General features: G+C 41.1%; 4 protein-coding genes across 6 annotated transcripts; 1 reads left to right on the top strand and 3 right to left on the bottom strand.

Annotated features, from left to right (window-relative positions):
* Positions 1-6,132: 6,132 nt before the first annotated feature.
* LOC131997342 (uncharacterized) lies at positions 6,133-8,984 on the bottom strand. The gene is made up of 2 exons (XM_059368203.1): positions 8,819-8,984; positions 6,133-8,450 (listed from the first exon to the last, which is right to left on the bottom strand). Exons 1-2 carry the CDS (start codon positions 8,823-8,825, stop codon positions 6,583-6,585), a joined length of 1,875 nt encoding a protein of 624 aa, XP_059224186.1. The 5' UTR covers positions 8,826-8,984; the 3' UTR covers positions 6,133-6,582.
* A 144-nt stretch (positions 8,985-9,128) lies between these two features.
* On the bottom strand, positions 9,129-12,261 carry LOC131997341 (uncharacterized). The gene is made up of 2 exons (XM_059368202.1): positions 9,750-12,261; positions 9,129-9,488 (listed from the first exon to the last, which is right to left on the bottom strand). The coding sequence occupies exons 1-2, from the start codon at positions 12,259-12,261 to the stop codon at positions 9,163-9,165; spliced, it is 2,838 nt and encodes a 945-aa protein (XP_059224185.1). The 3' UTR covers positions 9,129-9,162.
* A 920-nt stretch (positions 12,262-13,181) lies between these two features.
* On the top strand, positions 13,182-14,386 carry LOC131997343 (uncharacterized). Its single transcript, XM_059368208.1, has 2 exons — positions 13,182-13,274; positions 13,348-14,386. Exons 1-2 carry the CDS (start codon positions 13,272-13,274, stop codon positions 13,861-13,863), a joined length of 519 nt encoding a protein of 172 aa, XP_059224191.1. The 5' UTR covers positions 13,182-13,271; the 3' UTR covers positions 13,864-14,386.
* Positions 14,387-19,949: 5,563 nt separating this feature from the next.
* LOC106095236 (transcription factor grauzone-like) lies at positions 19,950-25,909 on the bottom strand. Of its 3 annotated transcripts, none has more exons than XM_059368204.1 (3): positions 25,722-25,909; positions 22,344-22,709; positions 19,950-22,270 (listed from the first exon to the last, which is right to left on the bottom strand). In XM_059368204.1, exon 3 carries the CDS (start codon positions 21,666-21,668, stop codon positions 20,499-20,501), a length of 1,170 nt encoding a protein of 389 aa, XP_059224187.1. In that variant the 5' UTR covers positions 21,669-22,270; positions 22,344-22,709; positions 25,722-25,909; the 3' UTR covers positions 19,950-20,498. The 3 variants fall into 3 exon arrangements, with proteins under 3 accessions (XP_059224187.1, XP_059224189.1, XP_059224188.1); XM_059368206.1 differs by having other exon boundaries at positions 22,344-22,706; XM_059368205.1 differs by lacking the exon at positions 25,722-25,909 and adding an exon at positions 25,502-25,698.
* Between the last annotated feature and the right edge of the window lie 201 nt (positions 25,910-26,110).

The following is a 26,110-nucleotide window of genomic DNA, read 5'->3' as shown; positions in this document are numbered from 1 at the left end:
CACTAACGGGATCTACAATATGTTCTGCAAAATCCGGTATGTCCGATACGGGTGGTTCAAAACAAGAATCATCTTCGGTCTTCACAATAGCCTCTGTTTTTGTGGCGTATTCACTTAACTTTGTCTGTGCAAGTATTACCGACCTCTGAAAGATATTGAAATCATCAATATGTTGCCAGCACACCTCGCATATAACCGGCTGTTTTTCTTGCTCCAGGCTCAGAAGCTACGCATTAAAAAAAACAGACATACATTAATTAAGTCCACTGTAGAAGATAGGAGCACTTTCCTAACTTACCATCGGATCGAAATATTTCACTGTAGTTTCATATATTTCATTGCTCTGACCCTTCTCATCGCACAGCATTTTATAATGATTGCAAATATTAACACAGAGGCGACATATAGTAGTCTGTGTCATTGTTCTTTCAAATTAATTATTTTTTTTTTGTTTTGAGTTTGGTTTTAAATATGGTGATGCTTGTTAGGCGCCAAAAGCTAGGTTATTAGCAGTTTCGATGTAGATCCAAATTATGATATGATATAAAACAACGTTAAGACCCAATACCAGGAGCTTGTTGACAATCCCAAAGTAGTCGTTCTGGAAAGTCCCTCCAAGGACTAGTTGTGAGTGGTATTTCAAAAATGTGAGTGTTGGACGACCAATCGATGAAAAAAAACAATTGTTATCACGTAGTTCAGCTGCTGTAAAGTGAATTAAATCTATTTACTAAAATTAGGATGTAAAAGTACAAATAGGATGCCAGAAAACTGGCCGATATGTCGTAAATATCATGGGAATTCCAGCTTTCATTATAAATGAAACGAGCGATTTATACATATTGTGGCATTCAAAAAATGTATAGATTTTCCTACGAGTCTCAAACTTAGCATACTGTTGTGGAGTGTTGTGTCGGGTCAGATTTTCAGCACATGTTGCATATTGGTATGGAGGTTGCCCCAATCACTTGTCAACATTATGTCCTGCATAGAGCCAGTTGATAACTTATTTTGAGAAACTATTGCTTTTCAGTGACATTATCCACCAGTTGATGGAAATGTTCCCCTTATCTCTCGAAATAGCATTAAAAGCAGAGTTCCAATTCATCCACAATCAAATTTTAGTAGAATAGACAGCCTCACTATGAGAAAGCTTTACATCCAACGGTGCACCACATTCGATGGACAACTTAGCTATTTCACCCAGACTAAATGGCATAACTTTTTGTTTGATTTGAATGATCGGAGATTACAAATGGAAAAGGAGATCCAATAGCAACACACACCAACCACGGGACGCCTTTGGTTAGAAGACTTTTCAACCATATAAGGTGTGATGGCGTCACTGGCCGTGAGTTGTTATGTAGTATTTGAATCGTATTAATTGCGAAAACGCATCTATGATACAATTACCACAAACCACGCTCGACATCCCTGTCTATTAGCTTTACTTTTTCCCAATGCATGTATTTTTGTGTAATGACAGACTTTTTCTATATGGCATAACTTTATGCAAGACTGATCAAGCTAATGATGAAATAAGGAGACCACATAATCATTTGCGATTTGACTCGTTTTTACTTGTAAATTTGGTACAAGTATAGCATACCAACGTACGACCCTTCACACTTAATGGCAGATGAATAATTCTAAACCAAATTACAAATCGTACCCCATAGTGGTTGGTGTGTGTTGCTATTTCTGGCTTTCGTTTTCCATTTTCAAAGAAAAATCTCCGATCATTGAGCTCGTCTCCAAAGGAAAACAAGCAACAATTCTATAATTTAATAATCTTCGCACTAACAGGCAAAACATTTGAAAATGAAAAACTCTCCAGAGCCCGACCGGGATTCGAGCCTATGCACACGGAGCAACAGCGAGAGCCGTTGCAGTTGTCTAGCGTTCGGCGTGCCGCAAGGCGACACATCTTTGTACCAAATAGTACAGTACCTTACAAATGTCGCCAGCATTTGCAGAGTATAACCACCGCTGAATTTTTTCTAATGTGATCGCCAGGATTCAAACCAAGGCGTTCAGCGTCATACCGCCTAGGACTAGCCTGTACCCTATACTTTCGAAAATATTCTGGATAGTATTAATTGTGTCCAACCCTAAGAAGCCACTTAGCCGTTAAAAATGCCTTGTGACCCCTATATATCTCCTTAGAATACCATTATTCAACATATGAGGCATAAGTTTTTCCTTAATCATCAGATTGATGCACTTGAAGAAAACAGATATCAGGGAATTTGGTCTGAAGCTGTTGATGTCATTGTGGTCTTTATTCGACTTTGGCACAACTTTAATGATTCTCAAATTGTCACGAATTGACTAATTGAGAAATTTTACTAGTTGGCGAAGCTGGGGTCTTTTCTCGCATTTTTGTTCGCTGCCAATTATCGTCTAAAGCATATTTAAAGCTATTCCTCCACCATAACTTGGGGCCTCGAGAGGCTTCAATTTAATTCGTAGCATACGCTACCACATCAGTTATTGCCTTCTCGATGTGGGATATATCAGGTTCCAATTCAAGATTAGTCAAATGCTCCATAAGCTTCATCTTGGAAAAAAAATTCACTTTGTTTGGTCCAATTGCATTCGGCTCAACGGTTATAGTTAAGGGTCTGCTACATCCCAGTTAGTCACACAGGGCAAACATCTTTAACACTAGCCTGTTGTACAGTTCCATTACATAAAATATGTTTTACGCCCGCACACGTTCCTCCACAAAAAGCCTCATTAATTCCACATTTACTACAACGCTTTCTAGACCTACTACCGTGCTTAGTTTTTCCAAACCTACCACAACAATGGCACTTTCGCACTGCCGGATAAAAAAAACAGATGAGTCGTTTGACACAGAATTAGTAGAGCAGGCAGTTAGTCTTCTTCAGACCAACAAACAGGCACATCTCTCTCCTAAAATCTTCTTCATCTTCAAACATTGGTTAGCTGATTGATAGTCTTCAAATGAAAGTTAATATTAAGTTACCCCAATGAGCCTCTGACTCAGAAGTGCCAGCAAAAACTACCTCATTTTCATCACGACTTCTGGACATTGTAACATCTTCAGTCGCGGCACTATTGCATTTGCACTTCCACAAACACCTTCGGTCACAGCATTATTATCCGATACAGAATTCAAATTCCAGCCTCCACTCCCAATCGCCTCCGAAAGTAAAACCGCTCAAAGAACTCGATGCTTTACAAAAATAAAAAATCTTCACAGCCACGCAAAAACACGACAATGGTGTTAATATTGATGGAGATTTTTTTATTTCATTTAATTTTTCCAAACCAAATCAACTTGTTTTGTTTTGGTTATTAACTTCAATGCATCCACAGGGTTTTGTTACCACATCATGTTCAACATATGGTCATGATGATGTTATACCAAATCCCGGTGAATGCCAAAAAATTCCCTCGGTTTACCACCATGCATGATGGAATGATAACATGGAAATCATAGCCTCTTATATCATATCATAAGGCCTCTGGGGATGATCAACTAATTTCATCAACGCTTTAATTCGTCTCTTGCCCGCAAACGTAAAACTGAAAAACGTCAACCTTAATTTGTGTTTTGCTATTGTCAAGTTCGGTTACACTGAACGCACACAATCAAAGCGTTGATGAAATTAGTTGATAGTCCCCAGAGGCCATAAGCTCAATGATAAGAGTTCTCTTTTTTTGTGAGAATTCGAATCCAGACGTTCGGCGTCATAGGCAGGACTGGCTAACCTCTAAGCTACGGTGGTCTTTACAAAATTCAGTTTAGCTCATATGTATATACAGTGTGCGTCAAAATAAAGTGTACTAGCCAATATCTCAAATATATAGCTCTCAACATTTTGCCAACTCTCACGCATACGACATCAGTAAAATGTAATATTTGCAAATAAATATGCAACTCATTCGATTAAACCGTGTTCTTAATTCAACGAACATACATGTAGGCACATGTCTATAAAAAAATACATATGAAAATACATAATAAGCCGATTAGAACGCTCTCTATTCGTATTTGACGTGCGTAGTTGTCTTATGACGTCACTTTTTGAATTCATATGTAATTTAAAATGTTTGTTAAAATTGACAATTTACATGAGATTAATCATATTTGCTATCACACCTGTATGTTATTTTCAAATGACATAACCTTAAAGTGAGAGCAAATCTGATTTTTTATGCGTAAAAGCTGTGTGTTGATGTTTTTATCAGAGGGAATAGACCACGGTCTAAACTAAAATTAACATATGCTGTTTTGAAAAGTGATTTTCATGTTAGTATCGTTTGTATAACACAACACATACAATTCTCCACGTGCTAAATCTTACATATCATAAGACACCTATATACCGTGTAATAGAGCCTTTAAGAGGACAAAAAGTAACAGCACATATGTAACGCATTTATCATTCGAAAGCTGCCTTTAATGATGTACCAATATTGTTGTTGTTGTAGCAGTATCATGTACACGGGGGCGGCAGACCTTGCCGAGAAGGATTCCATTGGGTCAATCCGGTACGTACAACCGGCTGGTATGGGATTAAAAAGATGTATCAATGTTACTGTGAATTCAGATCTGTGATCAAGTTGTACCGTGCAAATTGTCCATGAGGCTATAATATCCATGTTGTCATTCCACCATGCATTGTGGTAAAACGAAGGAATTTTTTGGCATTCACAGGGATTTGGTAGCACATCATCATGACCATATGTTGAACATGATGCGGTATCAAATCCCTGTGGATGCTATGAAGTTGATAACCAAAACAAAACGAGTTAGTTTTGTTTGGAAAAATTAACTTAAATAAAAAAAATCTCCATCACTATTAAAACCATTGTCGTGTTTTTGTGTGGCTGTGAAGATTTTTTATAATTGTAAAGCATCGAGTTCCTTGAGCGGTTTCAGAACCTTCCATATAACCTTTGGGCTGAATGCAATTGGACCAAACAAAGTGAATTTTTTTTTCAAAGATGAATTTTTTGGAGCAGTTGACGAATCTTGAATTGGAACCTGATATATCCCACATCGAGAAGGCAATAACTGATGTGGTAGCGTATGCTACGAATTAAATTGAAGCCTCTCGAGGCGCCAAGTTATGGTGGAGGAATAGCTTTAAATATGCTTTAGACGATAATTGGCAGCGAACAAAAATGCGAGAAAAGACCCCAGCTTCGCCAACTAGTAAAATTTCTCAATTAGTCAATTCGTGACAATTTGAGAATCATTAAAGTTGTGCCAAAGTCGAATAAAGACCACAATGACATCAACAGCTTCAGACCAAATTCCCTGATATCTGTTTTCTTCAAGTGCATCAATCTGATGATTAAGGAAAAACTTATGCCTCATATGTTGAATAATGGTATTCTAAAGAGATATATAGGGGTCACAAGGTCCACCGCTGTTAATAACATTTATGCTCTCGATCATGAATTGCCTCCTCATAAGAGGGCGGCATTTTTAACGGCTAAGTAGCTTCTTAGGTTTGAACGCAATTAATACTATCCAGAATATTTTCGAAAGAGGCTGTCTATTCTATTAAAAATATATTGTGGAAGAATTGGAACTTTGCTTTTAATGCTATTTCGAGAGATAAGGGGAACATTTCCATCAACTGGTAGATAATGTCATTGAAAAGCAATAGTTTCTCAAAATAAGTTATCAACCGGCTCTATGCAGGACATAATGTTGACAAGTGATTGGAGCAACCTCTAAACCAATTTGCAACATGTGCTGAAAATCTGACCCGACACAACACTCCACAACAGTATGCTAAGTTTGAGACTCGTAGGAAAATCTATACATTTTTGAATGCCACAATATGTATAAATCGCTTTCATTTATAATGAAAGCTGGAATTTCCATGATATTTACGACATATCGGCTAGTTTTCTGGCATCCTATTTGTACTTTTACATCCTAATTTTAGTAAATAGATTTAATTCACTTTACAGCAGCTGAACTACGTGATAACAATTGCTTTTTTTCATCGATTGGTCGTCCAACACTCACATTTTTGAAATACCACTCACAACTAGTCCTTTGTTGCTTTTCTTTTCTTCGTGAACCGATGAATAAACGTCTCACACCAGTTGGCCTTCCAAAATAATAAACTGAAGTATGGCTTTATGTTTGAAATGATGAAACTGCTGGATATATTTATTTTGCTTGATATGTGTTTTGTATTTTAAATATAAGGGTTGTACATTTGATGTGTGTGTGTGTTTTTAAGGTGTGAGGTTACGTTAATGTGTTGTTTATTCACTATTAATAAATAAAGATTCAAGTTAAAATTTACATTTAACACTTTAAAACTTTAACAAGTTCAATAAAAATTACAACAAAAAATGCAAAGCACGACTTACATGTTTTTTTGGTATCACGAATAGAAAAGAACAAGTATTTGCCAGAAGGGCCTATTTATACAAAAAAATTGGCTTAAAAATAAACAAAAACAATAAACAAAATGAAGATATGTTGCAAATTGGCTTGGGATATTTCAGCCATTGTAGTTCATTGCTGTCAGTTGCACCAGCATTTTGCAACAGCAGGGTTACCGTCGAGCAGGGTTGCCCTCAAACGACATCCCCACCCCCGTGAACTGACCCAGAGGGGGAGGCTTCACCTTCACCAGCAGAGTCTTCAACGTCTAGTATGGCCAACTTGGAAACAGGACGGCGGTAGACACCCACATCTGTGCGCACTTCGGCTGAACGTGCTACACCATCTTTGCCGCGATGGAGCTCGATGACACGCCCTCTTTTCCATTGGCTTCTTGGAAGATCTGGGTCACAAATAAAAACAAGGCAGCCCACGTCCAACGGTTGTGATGGCAAACACCATTTCGTCCTTCTCGTCAGCTCAGGAAGATATTCATGCAGCCATTGATGCCACATGCCGTTCTTTAAGTTCTGCACCACACGCCACTGCTTTCGAAGACACATCAATATGGGCTCATATGGTGCCGGAGTTTGGGTTGAATTAGTGCACCCAAGCAGAAAATGATTCGGGGTCAATGGTTCCGGGTCTTCGGGAGTCACAGGTAGATGAGTCAAGGGTCTCGAATTGATGATGTTCTCTGCTTCGATTAGAAACGATTGGAGCGTTTCGAGCTTTGGAGCCTGCTCTTTCAACATGATGTACAATGCCTTCTTCACGGACTGCACAAGCCGTTCCCATACGCCGCCTTCACTTGGATTCAACGGAGTGTTGAATATCCATTTGATGCCCAGTGCCGTCAAACCTGAAGAGAGACTATTAGTATCCAAAAACATATCAATACCTTGTAATTCCTTTGCTATGCCAAAAAAATTGGTCCCGTTGTCGCTTCTTATGGATACAGGGACACCTCTTCTATTAATGAAGTTGCGGATACACATCAGGCAAGCATCGCTGGATAGGTCTGTGGCAATCTCCAGGTGGATGGCACGGGTTGTAAAGCAGGTAAAAAGAGCAACCCACCTTTTCTCACGTTGACGGCGGATTCCAACACTTACTGGGCCAAAATAATCAAGTCCTGTGTATGTGAAGGCTCGAACGTATGGGGTCACCCTCTCCATCGGTAAGGCAGACATCTGGGGTTGACGTGGCCTGGCTCGACGAAGTTTGCAGGCGGAACAGTGGCTCTGGATGCTGTTTAATAGTTGACGCAGTGATGGCACCCAGTACTTTTGACGTATTTCGCTCATAGCAGTGGCAGTGTTGATGTGCAGGAACTTTCTGTGGTAGAATTCCACCAATAACCTGGTGAACCGATGATTTTTCGGCAAAATTATGGGCTGCCTGGCTTCCAGATTCAAAAAGGCAGCATTTTGGATTCTCCCAGACGCACGAATTAAGCCATCTTGGCCAACAAAGGGATTCAGCGACAATAATTGGCTGCTTTGGCTCACTGAGTGTTGTTTTTTCAGGTCCTCAAGTTCGTCTTCGTATTGTTGACGTTGCACATGACGGCACAGATAAGACACGGCATTCTCTTCTTCTTCCAGGGACAGATCACCCAAGAACAACGCCTCACCTTTGATTTTACGCCTCATGTTTTGCACATACCGGAACACCCATGCCATAGCCCGTTTCAGCCTTCTGTAATTGGAAAAATTATCAATATTTGGAATGCACCAACATACCTTCTGAGCCACCAGAACTCTGTGCTTGGATCGCAGTTCTGAGCCACTTTCATCCTTTTTCATTTGATTGTGCACCTCACTCGGCCAATACGATTCCGCCTTCCGCAAAAACGTTGGTCCATTTTTCCAACGTCCTTCGGGTTCATATGGCTTGAACAGTTTTGAGCGAGTTCCTTCGTCTGCAGTGTTCTCGTTACCAGGGCACCACCTCCATTGTTCAATGCTGCTGCCGTCCAATATCTCAGCCACACGATTTGCCACATATTGCTTGTATTTTCGGTGATCTGACCGAATCCACTGTATCACCGTAAAAGAATCTGACCAAAAGAAAACAATTATTAACACAGCACAAATGGTTTTTTAATATGGCCTCTTTTATTCGAACGCCCATTACAGCAGCTTGCAATTCCAGTTTTGGTATTGTGTGATACCGTGTCGGGGCACAGCTTGTTTTGCCCATTACAAACATCACTTTAACACCACTGACACTTACCACTCTCCAATATGCCACAACTGCCATAGCCTCTTCGCTTGCATCCACAAAGACATGTAGATCAACATTGCTGCTGCTAAAACCACCGGCGTAACATCTTGGAATCTTAAATTCCACCAATCTCGATAACTGCTCCAACCAGTACTTCCACTGGCTATAAATTTCTGACGGCAATTGCTCGTCCCAACTTACCCCACATTTCCAGACCTTCTGCATTAGCACCTTTGACGTCACCATAAAGTCGCACAGGAATCCGTATGGGTCGTATACGGACATATTTAGGCCGAGCATCTCCCTTTTTGTTGGCACCTTTGTAAAATTTAATATATTTTTGTCCACTTTGGCCAAACGCAAATGAAAACAAAAATCATCTGTCTTTGGTGTCCAATGAATACCGAGTACCCGTTCTATGCTGTCACCAAAAAGAAAGTTGCCACTGTTCTCGCCATTGCCAGGATTATTACCACATAGTATTGCCACTCGTTCACTGTTGGATATTATGTTGCGAAGATGGAAACCACCGGATTTATGGATCCTTACCACTTCGCGAACAACATTAAGGGCTTCATCTTCAGTTTCGAAACAATCGACATAATCGTCCACATAATGACGTTCGATGATACCATGGACGGCTCTTGGTGACTTTTCGATGTATTTTGTCGCATTTTTATTCTTGACATATTGGGCAATGGTTGGTGAACAGGTGGCTCCAAAAATAAGCCTTTCCATAACATAAGTGTCCACAGGCTGATCAGGATTGCCATCTCTCCACAGAAATCTTTGGCTATCTTGGTCTTTCCTGGCAATGACGATCTGGTGAAACATCTCTTGTATGTCACCACATACAGCAATGGGGGATTCTCTAAATTTAAAAAGAATTGAAATTAATGAGTTATTAATGTCAGGACCAGGAAGTAAGGCTTTGTTTAATGAGAAGTTCATAACCTCGGCCGCCGCATCAAAAACCAGCCGAATTCCTTTTTTATTTGGATTTAGTACACCAAAATGGGGCAAATAAAAGGTCCGTTCGCGCATTATAGATTTTTCTTCATCCGATAATTTACGGCAATATCCTTTTTAACATAATCTGCTATTTTATCGCAATATTCCATTTTATACTCACTGTCTTTTGCCATCTTACGTTCCACAGAGTACAAACGATTCAAAGCCATGTTGTATGAGTCAGGGATCGGTCTCACATCTTCTCTCCACAACAACGAACATTCATATCGGCCATTTACTTGCTTTGTGTTTGTTTCCAATATGCCCATTGCTCTCTCATCTTCTTTGGATTTTATAGGTTTCACGGGTATTTTGGTTCCAAGGGTCTCCACATCAAAATAACCACGCATCATATCGCTCAACTCCTTCAAAACATCATTTTGGTACACACACTTCCTTACGTGTAAAGCCCTCTTTATGTTTGTTGGTTCTTCACCAGGAATTGGTCCATATATAACAGCGCCTAATCTGGTGGTTGACACAATGGGTCCAAATTCGGATAAAAGTGTAGGCGTCTCAATGGGAACTGTTAGGAAAGAATGGGTTAAGCTTAAAATCATTTTTGGTTGAACATTAGAATAATCCCGCATATTTAAATTGGCGATTTTGTCACTTTTTTGGGATTTCATAAAATGAGCTATATGGCAACTCTGTACTGGCAATGACATATCCGATGAAACGTAAACATTGGAAAGTAAGTATTTTCTGTTAAATTGGCCAACTCCACTGATGGTCACGCGAATTTTTTCCGTTTTCTGTGTTACGCGGTGAGTATTAAGCCATTGCAGCTCCAAGTGCTCAGGTTCTCCATGGAGTTCAAGTTCTCGTGCTATTTCCAGATCCAGCATAGAAACGTTGGCGCCGTCGTCAATAAAGGCGTAAGTGCTTATTGTTTTGTGCTGCCCATACAAAGTTATGGGTAAAATCTGGAAAAGCACATTATCGGGAGAATGAGCTGCATGGCAATTTCGTCTTTCGGTTTGTGGTCGTTGTGCTTCGGACGTAACCGTGCGGTTATTTTGTGTCCCACCCGTCGTGGACAAATGAGTTGGCTCGGTCGCTGGCTCCGGTTGTGATTGTGAAAGTGTACTGTGCAATAAATTGTTGTGTGGCTTTGGGCAATCATTAACGCCACAACGGCGTTTTGTGTGGCAAAATTTAACTTGATGTCCACGTTTTAAACAACAAAAACAAATCTTGAGCCCTTTTATAGTGTTCCATCTTTTGTCGATGGACATGTTTAAAAATTCTGTACAGTGTTTTATGTTAGTGCACTCACCCTTACATACTGGACATTGGCTGACAGTGACGTTGACGTATTTTCGGTTTGGTGGCGGTGCAGTAGCAGCAAAATGGCGGCGGTTTAATGCGGCATTGGTCGAAGTTGACGGCAAGGTGTCATGGACGATATTGGCCAGGCGACGCAGTACTGATAGCCATTCTGCAAAGTCAACAATGGTGGCTGGTTGTTGTAATTGGAGGCATTTTTCGGCCCACTGCATTTGGCGGCTTGCGGAAAGTTTAGCGACCAGTTCGCTCAACAATGAAGGGTTGGAAAGATGGTGATCTCCCTTCACGTTCTTGACAAATGTGGCCATGTTCGAGATTTTGTTGGCGAAGTTTACCAGGGCTTCCAGGTTGTCATTGGCTAAAGGTGGAATGGCACGAACCTTTTCAATTTGGCTTCTAATCAGCTGTTCCGGACGACCAAAGGTTTCAAGCAGCGTTCGTATAATGGTGTCGACGTTGGCAGAATTACCTAGCAGCGATTCGACGGTTTCTCTGGCTCGACCCTTGATAGCATCTCTGAGGCGCATAATGTTGTGGAGGCTGTTATATCCAAATTCGGCTGTGGCGCTTTCGTACGCTTCATAAAAGGTTTGCCATTCTTCTGGAAGACCTGAAAATGTGGGGAGAGGATAAATTTTCTTGTGTGGAACAGATATAAAACTTTGTGGATACGAATTGTGGACAGACATATCCGAATTTATAGACCGTGATGGCGGCGGATATTGTGGCGTTGGCTGATAAACTTGCTGTTGTAGAGGCGACAGTTGTGGCGGCTGTTGTAGAAGATTCTGTGGCGGCTGATATTGTGACTGATTTGGTGGTGGCAGTGATGGCTGAGATGTTGGCAGTATTGGTTCTGGCATATTTGATGGCGGCTGTGGCAGCGTCGATGTAGGTAATGCGGACAGCGACGTCGACGTCATTTGATTGGCTAACTGCGTTTCCACTTGTTTGGCAGTATTAACAAGTTGCGCTTGCATCTTCTTCGTTGATGCAATGTACTCACTTTGCATTACCTGCATTTGACGCTGCATCTGCTCCATTTGCACTCTCATTTGCTTCATGAACTCACCGACTTCATTTACAGTTTTTGATGTCCCGGCTGGTGAATTGGCTGCAGTTTTCTGGTGCTGTAATTGAGAAGGCGGATTAATCGTATTGACATGAGTAGTACCGTCCATTGGCTGTAGCTGTGGCTGTCTTTGTTGGCTTTTTGCTGGCGTATCTGACTTTGGTGAGTGGTTGACAGACATTTCGCTGACGTATTGCTGATATCGGGCTGGCGGGGTTCCTTTTGTGCTTCTGCTGCTTGTTCTTCTTGGCTGATCTTGACAATTGGACATAAACTTGGCTGAATCTCGATCACAAAGGTAAGTAACACAATTCACACAAAGGCTGGCTTGATTTTAATGCAAAATTTGGCAAAAATTTGAGGGCTGGCTTCTTCAAAATAAATTTTGCATTAAAAATAACACAAAATGTCCGTCCGTCCACGGCTTTTTTTAACGTTGTTTACTTGACGCCAAACATATAACACAAAATGACTTTAAACATTGAATAAAATTGTTGCTTTTCTTTTCTTCGTGAACCGATGAATAAACGTCTCACACCAGTTGGCCTTCCAAAATAATAAACTGAAGTATGGCTTTATGTTTGAAATGATGAAACTGCTGGATATATTTATTTTGCTTGATATGTGTTTTGTATTTTAAATATAAGGGTTGTACATTTGATGTGTGTGTGTGTGTTTAAGGTGTGAGGTTACGTTAATGTGTTGTTTATTCACTATTAATAAATAAAGATTCAAGTTAAAATTTACATTTAACACTTTAAAACTTTAACAAGTTCAATAAAAATTACAACAAAAAATGCAAAGCACGACTTACATGTTTTTTTGGTATCACGAATAGAAAAGAACAAGTATTTGCCAGAAGGGCCTATTTATACAAAAAAATTGGCTTAAAAATAAACAAAAACAATAAACAAAATGAAGATATGTTGCAAATTGGCTTGGGATATTTCAGCCATTGTAGTTCATTGCTGTCAGTTGCATCAGCATTTTGCAACAGCAGGGTTGCCCTCAAACGACATCCTTGGAGGCACTTTCCAGAACAACTACTTTGGGATTGTCAACAAGCTCCTGCTATTGGGTCTTAACGTTGTTTTATATCATATCATAGTTTGGATCCACATCGAAACTGCAAATAACCTGGCTTTTGGTGCCTAACAAGCATCACCATATTTAAAACCAAACTCAAAAAAAAAAAAAATTAATTTGAAAGAACCATGACACAGACTACTCTATGTCGCCTCTGTGAAATATTATGAAACTACAGTGAAATATTTCGATCCGATGGTAAGTCAGGAAAGTCCTCCTATCTTCTACAGTGGACTTAATTAATGTATGTCTGTTTCTTTTTAATGTGTAGCTTCTGAGCCTGGAGCAAGAAAAACAGCCGGTTATATGCGAGGTGTGCTGGCAACATATTGATGATTTCAATATCTTTCAGAGGTCGGTAATACTTGCACAGACAAAGTTAAGTGAATACGCCACAAAAACAGAGGCTATTGTGAAGACCGAAGATGATTCTTGTTTTGAACCACCCGTATCGGACATACCGGATTTTGCAGAACATATTGTAGATCCCGTTAGTGAATGTAGAACTCTTACCGACGCTAATATTAATGAGGATGAAAAAGATTTCATGGGGTTTTCAGCTGACTTCGAAATATTTGATGGACGTAGCGATTTGCAGTTTAGTTCAGAGGATGAAAAACCTTTATTGGAATGTTTGAAAACGCGAAACAAAAAATTTCCCAAGATGTCTACTCGCAAGAAGAGGGAGAAACCTAAGGGAAACCAAGCTGCCATTAAAATTCCCAAAAAAAAAACGTGGCAGGATACCTTAAGCAGAATCATTAAAGAGTACAAAGTCTTCCAATAAGGAAAGAAAGGAAAAAATATCAAATGAAAGTATGGAGAGCATAAACGATAATCTCCTCAAAGATTTGAAGTTGGAGGATTCAACATGTTCAAACGAAGAAATGGAAGAGAGAAATGGTGAGAAGTTACTCGATACAAGTTTTGGAAAGAGAACATCGAAAGAAATCGATGAATTCATAGTCCAATGGAAGCAAGACTTAGATTGCTACCTATGTAGTGGAACTGCACCAAGTATGTTGCACTGAGACAACATTTTCGAAAGGAACACCATAATAAAAGATGCTACGTTCTTTGCTGCCTACGTAAACTCAGTCGTCGACATCAATTGGAAGAACACATTCGAGTGCACGTTGATCCTGGAGCCTTTAAATGCCAACTTTGTGGAAAATGCTGCACCAACAAAAGACAAGGACAGGAACGTTTCTTTGAATGTCCAATATGTCAGAAACGTTTTGCAAAGAAACCTGTATGGGAGAGGTATATGGAAATTCACGAAACCAATAAAGATCACGTTTGCCAAAAATTGGTTGTTATTGTGGCCACCATATACTTGCATGGGTTGTCGAGTTGTTGGTGTCCCCCACCGATCGCTTGAACAACGCATACAACTGTTGTTGTTGTAGCCACATCTGCAGGTGGAGGTGTTAAGCTCGTTCCGGACCATACGACCGATCGCCGCGGAACATGTTGCTGTTGTTGCTATAGCCACATTTTCAGGTGAAGGTGGCGATCCTCCCTAAGCTCCTGTAGGTGAGCAAGCTCGTTCCGGTCCAAAGGACCGATCGCCGCTGGTACAGGGTGGCCATTGGTTATTTAAAGGCGACAATAACCCGCCTTGTCATATCGAGTATTATAGGCACTCAGTATTTGTGCAAGAGACGGTGCCGCTCGGCTTCTCATTGTGACTCTCCGCTGATTGTCCGCGACTGCCGTTGCAGCTACTCCGTATGGAGCATTCCACTATCCGCAATCTGTGGACGATTAAAATTGGTGCCAAAAATATTCAAGACATCGAAATTAATAGAATTACTTTGATAGAATATTTATATCATCTCTGTCAAAGTTTAAATCTGCAGTGGACATGAAATTGAAATGAATAACCATTCGCGATATCGGCATAGACACTAAACGAAGTACTACAACAAACGTTCATTTAAATCTATTAAATGAGCAATTTACAAAAGTGGATAATTCTAACACATCAATGCCATGGCAGCCGGTTGTACGCACCGGATTGACCCGATGGAACTTTCATCGGCAAGGGCTGCCGCCTCAATGTACGTGTTCGTCTTTTTTCGTCATGGGAGAGGCACATCCCGGAGTGCCTTCTCCGTATGCTTCTGGTCCGTGCCGGGATTGAAAAGAACCCCGGACCCTGGTTCTGTTCCGTTTGCCAGAACCGCCTTCATCATCGGTCAGTGTCGGTGAGGTGTAACCGGTGCTAGGAGTGGTACATTTCCGTTCTTGCTCTGGCCTAACCTCGCTACGAGAGTATAGTCATACTAGCTATGTCGCTAGGTGCTGTGCGAACATAGCCAGCAGTGGGTCACAAGCGTCGCCGTCGTCGCCTTCGGGGTCCTCGTCGTCGGACTATGTGACCTCCCCGACCTCTCCCGTACGGCAATTTATGCAACGACAGCACCCTAGCCCTACTATTGCCAGGCCAGTGTCGGGAAATGTATCGTTCTTGCAGTTAAACTGCAATGGACTGCGAGGCAAGATTGATGAGATTGTAGATTTTATGAGTCGGAAGAGCATATCGGTCGCAGCGATCCAGGAGACAAAGCTGACTAACACCTGCAGCTTGCACAGTTGTCACGGCTACAATGTGCTACGTAAGGATCGCTCAAGGAATGGAGGTGGGGGATTGGCCTTCGTTATACACCATTCCGTGCAGTATATACCTATCTCGCCTGCGCTTGACGCTAGTGACCCATACATGGAATGTATGGGGGTAGCAGTCAGGTCTGGTACTGCCGAGATAGAGATATACAACGTGTATATACCGCCGGTTGGTAGCTGTGTCCCGATTAATGGCCAGGCCTACAGCCCCGACATAAGTGGGTTGCTATCTGGCCATAGTCGTCTGGTTCTGGGGGATTTTAATGCACATCACTCGTCATGGCATTCTCCCCTAGGTAACGACCAGCGTGGCAGAGCAGATAGATTGCTCCACGTTTTGCACGGTGAATGAGGATGCCCCCACTAGGATTACGAGGAGGTGCAGCAGCTCGCCAGACATCTCAATCGCAATGTAACTTAGGCACCGGTGCAGACAAATTGTGGGCCACTGTTAAATCTCTCTCGAACCCCGGTAGACGGGACGACAGGACCTCAGTCACTTTTGGCGAGTTAACCGTGACTGATCCGAAGAGATGCGCCAGGTTGTTCAACCGTCAATTTATTGTGCATCCCGAGAGAGACAGGGCAAGGAGGAGAGCCATTCGCCGTATTCGTGGTCTCCGAGCCGATAAACAGCCATCACAATTTACCGTGGACGAAGTTACGAATGTCATCCGTGGCGCCAAACCTTCCAAGGCGTTGGGCCCCGACGGAATCTCTACATTGATGCTGAAGAATCTGGATTTACCTGGAGTTGAGTACCTTACCACAGTCCTTAACCTGTCATTGAACACTCTTATAGTTCCCGATGTCTGGAAAATGGGCAGAGTGATCCCGCTACTGAAGCCTGGTAAGGACCCGAGTTTGGGGGAGTCGTACAGACCGATCTCCCTTCTCTCACCAGTGGCTAAGACGCTTGAGGCATTACTCCTCCCGAGCCTCGTAGGAGAATTTCCATTCGCCGAGCATCAACACGGATTTCGGAGACTGCACAGCACAACAACAGCTTTGCATGCCATCACCACACACATTTGCCGTGGCTTCAATCAACCCAGGCCATGTGACAGGACGGTCCTCGTGGCACTGGACCTATCGAAGGCATTCGACACGGTCAGCCATGCCAAATTATTTGAGGACATCGCCAACACGTCCCTCCAGCCAGGCCTGAAACGTTGGGTCGCGAATTATCTGTGTGGCCGCCAGTCATTTGTGGAATGTAGGGATAAGAAGTCAAAACACCGTAGAGTGAAACAGGGAGTTCCCCAAGGTGGGGTGATATCTCCGGCTCTGTTTAACCTCTACCTATCCTCCATCCCACCTCCTCCAGACGGCATAGAGATCGTATCATATGTGGACGACTGTACGATCATGGCATCAGGCCCCCCACCCATTGATGACATCTGCGATAGGTTGAACGTCTACCTCAACGAGCTTGCCTCATATTTCGCTGCAAGAAATCTGAAGATATCCGCCACCAAATCTTCAGCCACACTGTTCACTACAAATACGCGTGAGGTGAATTCTGAGCTGACTGTGATGGTCGACGGAGAAATGATTCCGACCATCAAGTGTCCCAAAATACTTGGCGTCACATTTGACAGCTCTTACACTTTCTCCCCACATGCCACAGCAATCTGCAATAAAGTCAAAAGTAGAAACAAGGTCCTCAAGTCACTCGCTGGCAGCACTTGGGGTGCAGACAAAGAAACCTTGTTGACCACGTACAAAGCAATTGGCCGGTCTGTGGTAAGTTATGCAGCGCCAGTGTGGTCACGTCAACTTTGTGACACGCAGTGGAATAATATTCAGATCTGTCAGAATGCCGCCCTCCGAACTGCGACGGGCTGTCTCCTTAGTTCTCATGTGGACCACCTCCATCAGGAGACAAAGATTCTACCAGTGCGAAGACATAACTACATGCTGTCTAAGCAATACCTTCTGGGCTGTTATCGCAGAAATCATCCAAATCATCATCTTGTGGATAGATACCCACCGCCCAGAAGCCTTAAGGTAGATCTACACGATCTAGAGCGTGAGGTCCAGCGCTACAAGAGAGAACCTCTAGATCAAGCAGCATATCAAGCGGGTCTGAACAACATTCATGCAGACACGGTAGCAGACGCGTTAATTGGCTACCGGGTGAATGTAGTCCTTGGAGAACGACCACCACCCATTGCACCCGAAGAAATCGACCTCCCCCGGCAAACCAGAGTGGTTCTGGCTCAATTACGTTCCGGCAGATGCAGCCGCCTCAATTCCCACAGAGCTAGGATTGATGCCGACGTGCAAGATGTATGTCCCGATTGTTACCAGGGACCGCACGATACACGTCACCTGTTTAACTGCCCGGCCAGACCCACTCGACTCAGACCCAGATCCCTGTGGACGCACCCCATCTTAGTCGCGGAGTTCCTGGGTCTTGACACTCAACAGAATCAAGCAGACGAAAGATAGTACACAATAAACTGCTACAACAACAACAACAACATCAAACGATGTTTATTCTTGTCTTCAGATGGTTTCTATTGAACATGATTTTTCATTTCAATGCTTCAATAGTATTGCTGTCATGAAAAGTATTTCATCGATTAAACCCAACACTGTGGGTACTGATGAAGTGAGCCCAATTTATATTAAACTTTTGCTATTACAGTAGATTACAGGATAATTACCAAATCCACGTTTCCTCAAAGTGGAAACAAGTTAAAATAATTCCAATACTGAAAACAGACAATTCATTTCGACCAATAGCAATTTTACCCTTTCTATCAAAAGTTTTGGAAAATTTGCAAAGTTCCCAGCTCCTGGGTTCAGGAAAAAAAAAGCTACACTGCAACTCTTATTGATGTCGTCGAAGATCTTCGTCAAAAATATGATATTTATGCTCGTCCTTTTGGACCATAGTAAGACGTTTGACACAGTAAATCATTATATTTTGTGTTCAAAACTCAAAAATCTATTTAATTTCTCAGATACAGCCTGCAATCTAATTTCATCTTTTTTGTCTAATCGTTCTCAATATGTTGTCCTAAAGGAACAAAAATCGAACGCATTAGATATATCGCGTGGTGTTCCTCAGGGCTCTATTCTTGGTGCTTTATTATTTTCTCTATACATAAATTACCTTCCCAACGTTCTTGAAACATGTAGTATACAGATGCATGCGGATGATGTATGACTAGATGCAAGCAACAATACAATCAATCAGCAAATGGGCATGCACTAACTGTTTAAATACAAATCCCTCAAAATCTTATAATTATTGTGCAAAAATGCCGATATTAACTTAAGAATTTCGACACTACTATTCAGCGAGTAGAGCCATCTAGCAGTTAGGGTTTGAATTTCAACACCAAGTTGACTTGGTCTAACCACATAAATCGAGCTTCCGGCAAAATTCGTGGTGTGTTAAGAAGACGAGGCTATTGCTGAAAGGAAGCAAGAAGGAGGTCAGTATAGCTATTGGTATCATAACGGGACACATAGGACTACGAGCTCACTTATGTAAAATCGGTGCGGGGAAGATTATGTGACGTTGGAGCATTTTCTATGCCATTGCCCGGCTTTCGCGTCTAACGAATACCGGCACGTATGTGGGGACACAGTACCAGACATGAACCAACTTAAAGGCGTGGCATGGAAAATAATTAAGGATTTTGTAAGAAGCACGGACTTTTTTTTGTCTTTTTTGAGGTTATTTTTTTTTGTAGTATTTAGAGAGCACAACAAGCCGATTACTGGCTCAGGTGTATGTCCATAGTAGCATGGGGCGAATTAAGATCCGCACCCTCTTTTCAACCTAACCTAAGAAACCTGTGGAAATTACGTACATCGTCTCAAGATATTCTTTTGCTGCTTGCTAAAATGTATGCAATCCCAACACTTCTCTATGGATGTGAAGTTTAGGCATGCTGCGACTATAATGATACAAGGATACTTATCGCTGTCTATAATAATATTGCAGGTTATGTATTCAACAAAGGAAAAAGAGAAATAATTTCGAAGTTTTCATACCGAATCTTCAATGTCAAATTTGACAACTATCGTAAAATTAAATTTTTGTACGACCGTTTACAGTTTGCGATATCTACTAGAGGAAATAAAAAACAAATTTTAACTAAATTTAGAAAACTTTCTTCAGAACGGCATTTCTACATAAGCAAACCTCGTCTTTGGAACTAGCTCCCCGTTAATATTCAACAGTTAAGCAATGCTTCCGCCTTTAGAACTGAACTTTTTTAAATGTATGCTTGATTTATAATATCGATTTTTATATTTTACTTATATAAGAGTCAACTCTTACTATAATTATTCAAAAAAATTTAGTATTGTTTGCATTACTGTGTGTTTACTTTTAATTCTACAATAGTTAGAGGCCGGGCGGTACCGGCTCTTGCTTAAATACTGAGTAACTATGATACTCGATATGTTAATGCAAGTTATTGGCGCCTCTAAATAACTAAAGGCCATCATGTTTCCGCGGCCTGGAACGGGATAAATGGCCACCCCGTTCCAGCGGCGATCGGTCCTTTGGACCGGAACGAGTTTGCTCACCTACAGGAGCTTGACGAGGATCGCCACCTTCACCTGAGAATGTGGCTATAGCAACAACAACAACATGTTCCGCGGCGATCGGTCGTATGGTCCGGAACGTGCTTAAAACCTTCACATGCAGATGTGGCTTCAATAACAACCAAGTTGTATGCGTTGTCCAAGCGATCGGCGGGGGACAACAAAAACTTGACAACCCATGCAAGTATGTACTGGCCACAATAACAACCAATTTTTGGAAACTTATTTATTTAAAATCTTGCGAATTTGGACCTTGGATGAACTATTTATTGGTAGATCTGGTCTAGAAAGCAAAAGGTCGCGTGTGTTAAATTTTATTTTTATTTTTTTACTTTGTATGTACTCGTACATGTATTTCACATAACAATTTCCTGTTTCCTGTTTCATATCTATACTTGCAGTCATGGGTTTCTTTAGTCTGGCTTCTGCCCACTCAATTGGGTGGGCCTTTTTTCGATGATGATGCATATTGGAGCTAACTTTAAATGTTTTCGGACAATGTGGACAGGTGTAAAGATCTTCTCCTGTATGACTCGCCATATTCTCGGGTAGTGCAAGATTGGTCTTAAACGCCTTTTCACATATTGTGCATTTGAATTTTCGAGGTGCTTTATGGACATATTTCTTATGACTGAGCAGAGTTATAGAGGATGATGCAACTTTTCCGCATTCGCTACAAATGTATACTGTACTGCGGTCGTTATGAGCCACCTGTTTATGGCGCTTTAGACTGGTGTGTGTATTGAGCTGGGCAGTGCACTGATCACATGGCCACTTACGTCGCTCCACACCTGCATGTTCCAGTAGATGTTGGCGAAGGGTGTAAATGCCACAAAAAATTTTGCCGCATTGGTCACACACACGTTCAACGTTATGTACCATGTGCTGGTGAACAATCCGTCTTTGTTCCGTTGGAAAACCTTTGCCGCATTCTTTGCAAACATGATCTTTATTGGGTTCGTGAATTTCCATATGCCTCTTCCATACAGGTTTCTTTGCAAAACGTTTCTGACATATTGGACATTCAAAGGAACGTTCCGGTCCTTGTTGTGTATGATGCTCGTACATATGATTGCTTAAAGTTCTTTTATTGGTGCAGCATTTTCCACAAAGTTGGCATTTAAAGGCTCCAGGATCGACGTGCACTCGAATGTGTTCTTCCAATTGATGTCGACGACTGAGTTTACGTTGGCAGCAAAGAACGTAGCATCTTTTATTATGGTGTTCCTTTCGAAAATGTTGTCTCAGTGCAAACATACTCGGTGCAGTTCCACTGCATAGGTAGCAATCTAAATCTTGCTTCCATTGGGCTATGAATTCATCGATTTCTTTCGATGTTCTCTTTCCAAAACTAGTATCGAGTAGCTTCTCACCATTTCTTCGTTTGAACATGTTGAATCCTCCAACTTCAAATCTTTGAGGAGATTATCGTTTATGCTCTCCACACTTTCATTTGATACTTTTTCCTTTCTTTCCTTATTGGAAGACTTTGTACTCTTTAATGATTCTGCTTTAGATTTCCTGTCACGTTTTTTGGGAATTTTAATGCCAGCTTGGTTTCCTGTAGGTTTTTCCCTCTTCTTGCGAGTAGACATCTTGGGAACTTTTTTGTTTCGCGTTTTCAAACATTCCAATAAAGGTTTTTCATCCTCTGAACTAAACTGCAAATCGCTACGTCCATCAAGTATTTCGAATTCAGCTGAAAACCCCATGAAATCGTTTTTATCCTCATCAATATTAGCGTTGGTAAGGGTTCTATCTTCACATTCACCAACGGGATCTACAATATGTTCTGCAAGATCCGGTATGTCCGATACGGGTGGTTCAAAACAAGAATCATCTTCGGTCTTCACAATAGCCTCTGTTTTTGTGGCGTATTCACTTAACTTTGTCTGTGCAAGTATTACCGACTTCTGAAAGATATTGAAATCATCAATATGTTGCCAGCACACCTCGCATATAACCGGCTGTTTTTCTTGCTCCAGGCTCAGAAGCTACGCATTAAAAAGAAACAGACATACATTAATTAAGTCCACTGTAGAAGATAGGAGGACTTTCCTGTCTTACCATCGGATCGAAATATTTCACTGTAGTTTCATATATTTCATTGTTCTGACCCTTCTCATCGAACAGCATTTTATAATGATTGCAATTATTAACACAGAGGCGACATAGAGTAGTCTGTGTCATGGTTCTTTCAAATCATTTTTTTTTTTGTTTTGAGCCAGGTTATTAGCAGTTTCGATGTAGATCCAAACTATGATATGATATAAAACAACGTTAAGACCCAATACCAGGAGCTTGTTGACAATCCCAAAGTAGTCGTTCTGGAAAGTCCCTCCAAGGACTAGTTGTGAGTGGTATTTCAAAAATGTGAGTGTTGGACGACCAATCGATGACAAAAAAAGCAATTGTTATCACGTAGTTCAGCTGCTGTAAAGTGAATTAAATCTATTTACTAAAATTAGGATGTAAAAGTACAAATAGGATGCCAGAAAACTGGCCGATATGTCGTAAATATCATTAATAAAATGTTTATTCGAGATGACAGTAAAACTGATATACAAATTGAGTGTCCCATATATACAATTTCAAAAGAAATAGTATTCATCACATGGGAATTCCAGCTTTCGTTATAAATGAAACGAGCGATTTATACATATTGTGGCATTCAAAAAATGTATAGATTTTCCTACGAGTCTCAAACTTAGCATACTGTTGTAGAGTGTTGTGTCGGGTCAGATTTTCAGCACATGTTGCATATTGGTATGGAGGTGGCCTCAATCACTTGTCAACATTATGTCCTGCATAGAGCCGGTTGATCGCTTTTTTGAGAAACTATTGCTTTTCAGTGACATTATCTACTACCAGTTGATGGAAATGTTCCCCTTATCTCTCGAAATAGCATTAAAAGCAAAGGTCCAATTCATCCACAATATATTTTTAATAGAATAGACAGCCTCACTATGAGAAAGCTTTACATCCAACGGTGCACCACATTCGATGGACAACTTAGCTATTTTACCCAAACTATATTGCATAACTTTTTGTTTGATTTGAATGATCGAAGATTGCAAATGGAAAAGGAAAGCCATTATAGAAGACTTTTCAACCATATTAGGTGTGATTGCTTCAAGTGCCGTGGGTTGGTATGTTGTATTTGAATCGTATTAATTGCGAAAACGCATCTATGTAGCAAGAGCGAGGGCCGTTGCAGTTGTCTATCGTTCGAAGCCATTAATACAACTTCCAACAGATACACAGAATAATGTGTATACACTGGGAGTAGGATAAATTGTGCAGACAAAAAAAGCCCCTACACAAAAACACATGCATTAGGAATAAGTACAGCTAATAGACAGGGTTGTCGAGCGTGGTTAATGTGTATCATTGAGCCGTTTTCGTAATAAATTCGGTACAAGTACAACATGTCAACGTACGGCCTTTGAAGTCTTCACACCTAAATATGCCTGATGAGTAATTCCAAATCAAATTACCAAACGCCTCGACAGACGAAGATTTCACTATACAAGACAATGATACTACCCGTGTTGTTATAAGGTTCTGAGGCATGGGTACCTGTGAAAGCAGATGAGGTAGTACTTGGAGTATTTGGGAGAAAGATTCTTCGTAAAATATATGGACCAGTTTGCGTTAATGGAGAATATAAACGACGTATGAACCACAAGCTGTATGACGACGATAGCATAGTTACACGCATCAAATTATAACGGCTGCGTTGGCTAGGTCATGTTGTGAGAATGGGTGAAGAAGCTCCAGAAAAGAAAACTTTTGAAGGAGAAAAAATATTTCCGATAATTGAGCTCGTCTCGAAAGAGATACAAACAAAAATTGGAAATCAGGCAAGAGATGCAAATTTGCCAATGACCATTCCATTAAGGAACAGGGGCAAACTTCTCCCATAACAATGCGTGCTGTCCGACTCAACTTTTAAGCTCAGTGACAAGGGGTCTCCTCTTTATAGCCGAATCCGAACGGCAAGCCGCAAGTCGACACCTCTTTGTACCAAATAGTACAGTACCTTACAAATGTCGCCAGCAACTGGAGGGGATAACCACCTCTGAAATTTTTTCTGATGTGATCGCCAGGGTTCAAACCAAGGCGTTCAGCGTCATACCGCCTAGGACTAACCTGTATCCTATACTTTCGAAAATATTGCTTTCAACCCTAAGAATCTAATTAGCCGTTAAAAATGCCGCCCTCTGATGAGGAGGCAATTCATGATCCAGAGCATAAGTGTTATGAACAGAGGTGGACCTTGTGACCCCCTATAAATCTCCTTAGAATGCCATTATTCAACATATGAGGCATAAGTCTATCCTTAATCATCACATTAATGCACTTGAAGAAAACAGATATTTGGGAATTTGGTCTGAAGCTGTTGATGTCATTGTGGTCTTTATTCGACTTTGGCACAACTTTAATGATTCTCCAGTTGTGAATTGACTAATTGAGAAATTGTACTAATTGGCCAAGCTGGGGTCTTTTCTCGCATTTTTGTTCGCTGCCAATTGCCGTCTAAAGCATATTTTAAGCTACTCCTCCACCATAGCTTGGCGCCACGAGAGGCTTCAATTTCATTCGTAGCATACGCTACCACATCAGTTATTGCCTTCTCGATGTGGGATATATCAGGTTCCAATTCAAGATTCGTCAACTGCTCTAAAAGCGTCATCTTGGAAAAAAAATTCACTTTGTTTGGTCCAATTGCATTCGGCTCAACGGTTATAGTTAAGGGTCTGCTACATCACAGTTAGCCACACAGGGCAAACATCTTTAACACTAGCCTGTTGTCTAGTTCCATTACATAAAATATATTTTACGCCCGCACACGTTCCTCCACAAAAAGCCTCATTAACCTACAACCGTGCTTGGTTTTTCCAAGCCTACCACAACTAAGTGCCACTTTCGCACTGCCGGATAAAAAGACACCACGGTGAGAAATGTCTTCTCAAAACAAAAAAAAATCAGATGAGTCGAATCACTTATTCGTTTGACACTGAATTAGTGGGACAGGCAGTTGGTCTTCTTCAGATCAACAAACAGGCAAATCTCTTATCGATATATATAAGTACAAGAGGCCTTAACACTTTTCCTAAAATCTTCTTTATCTTCAAACATTTGTTAGCTGATTGATAGTCTTCAAATGTTAATATTAAGTTATCCCAATGAGCCTCTGCCTCAGAAGTGCCAACAAAAACTACCTCATTTTCATCACGACTTCTGGACATTGTAGCATCTTCAGTCGCGGCACTATTGCATTTGCACTTCCACAAGCACCTTCAAATTCCAGCCTACACCCCCAATCGCCTCCGAAAGTAAAACCGCTCAAAGAACTCGATGCTTCACAATTATAAAAAATCTTCACAGCCACACAAAAACACGACAATGGTGTTCAATCCCATGGCAGCCGGTTGTACGTACCGGATTGACCCGATGATTTCCTTCACATCGGCAAGGGCTGCCGCCTCAGTGTACCACACACTGCTACTACAACAACAACAACGACAATGGTGTTAATATTGATGGAGATTTTTTATTTAATTTAATTTTTTCAAACCAAACCACCTTGTTTTGTTTTGGTTATTAACTTCAATGCATCCACAGGGATTTGATAGCGCATCATGTTCAACATATGGTCATGATGATGTGGTACCAAATCCCGGTGAATGCCAAAAAATTCCCTCGGTTTACCACAATGCATGGTGGAATGACAACAGAGATATCATAGCCTCATGGACAATTTGCACGGTACAATTTTTTCACAGTTCTGAATTCACAGTAACATTGGTACATCATTTTAATCCCATATC

This window comes from Stomoxys calcitrans, chromosome 4 (genome assembly GCF_963082655.1).
Source record: "Stomoxys calcitrans chromosome 4, idStoCalc2.1, whole genome shotgun sequence".
NCBI classification, from domain to species: Eukaryota; Metazoa; Arthropoda; class Insecta; order Diptera; family Muscidae; genus Stomoxys; species Stomoxys calcitrans.
Note: the sequence above shows the minus strand (reverse complement) of the source record. Positions and strands in the feature narration are given on the sequence as shown.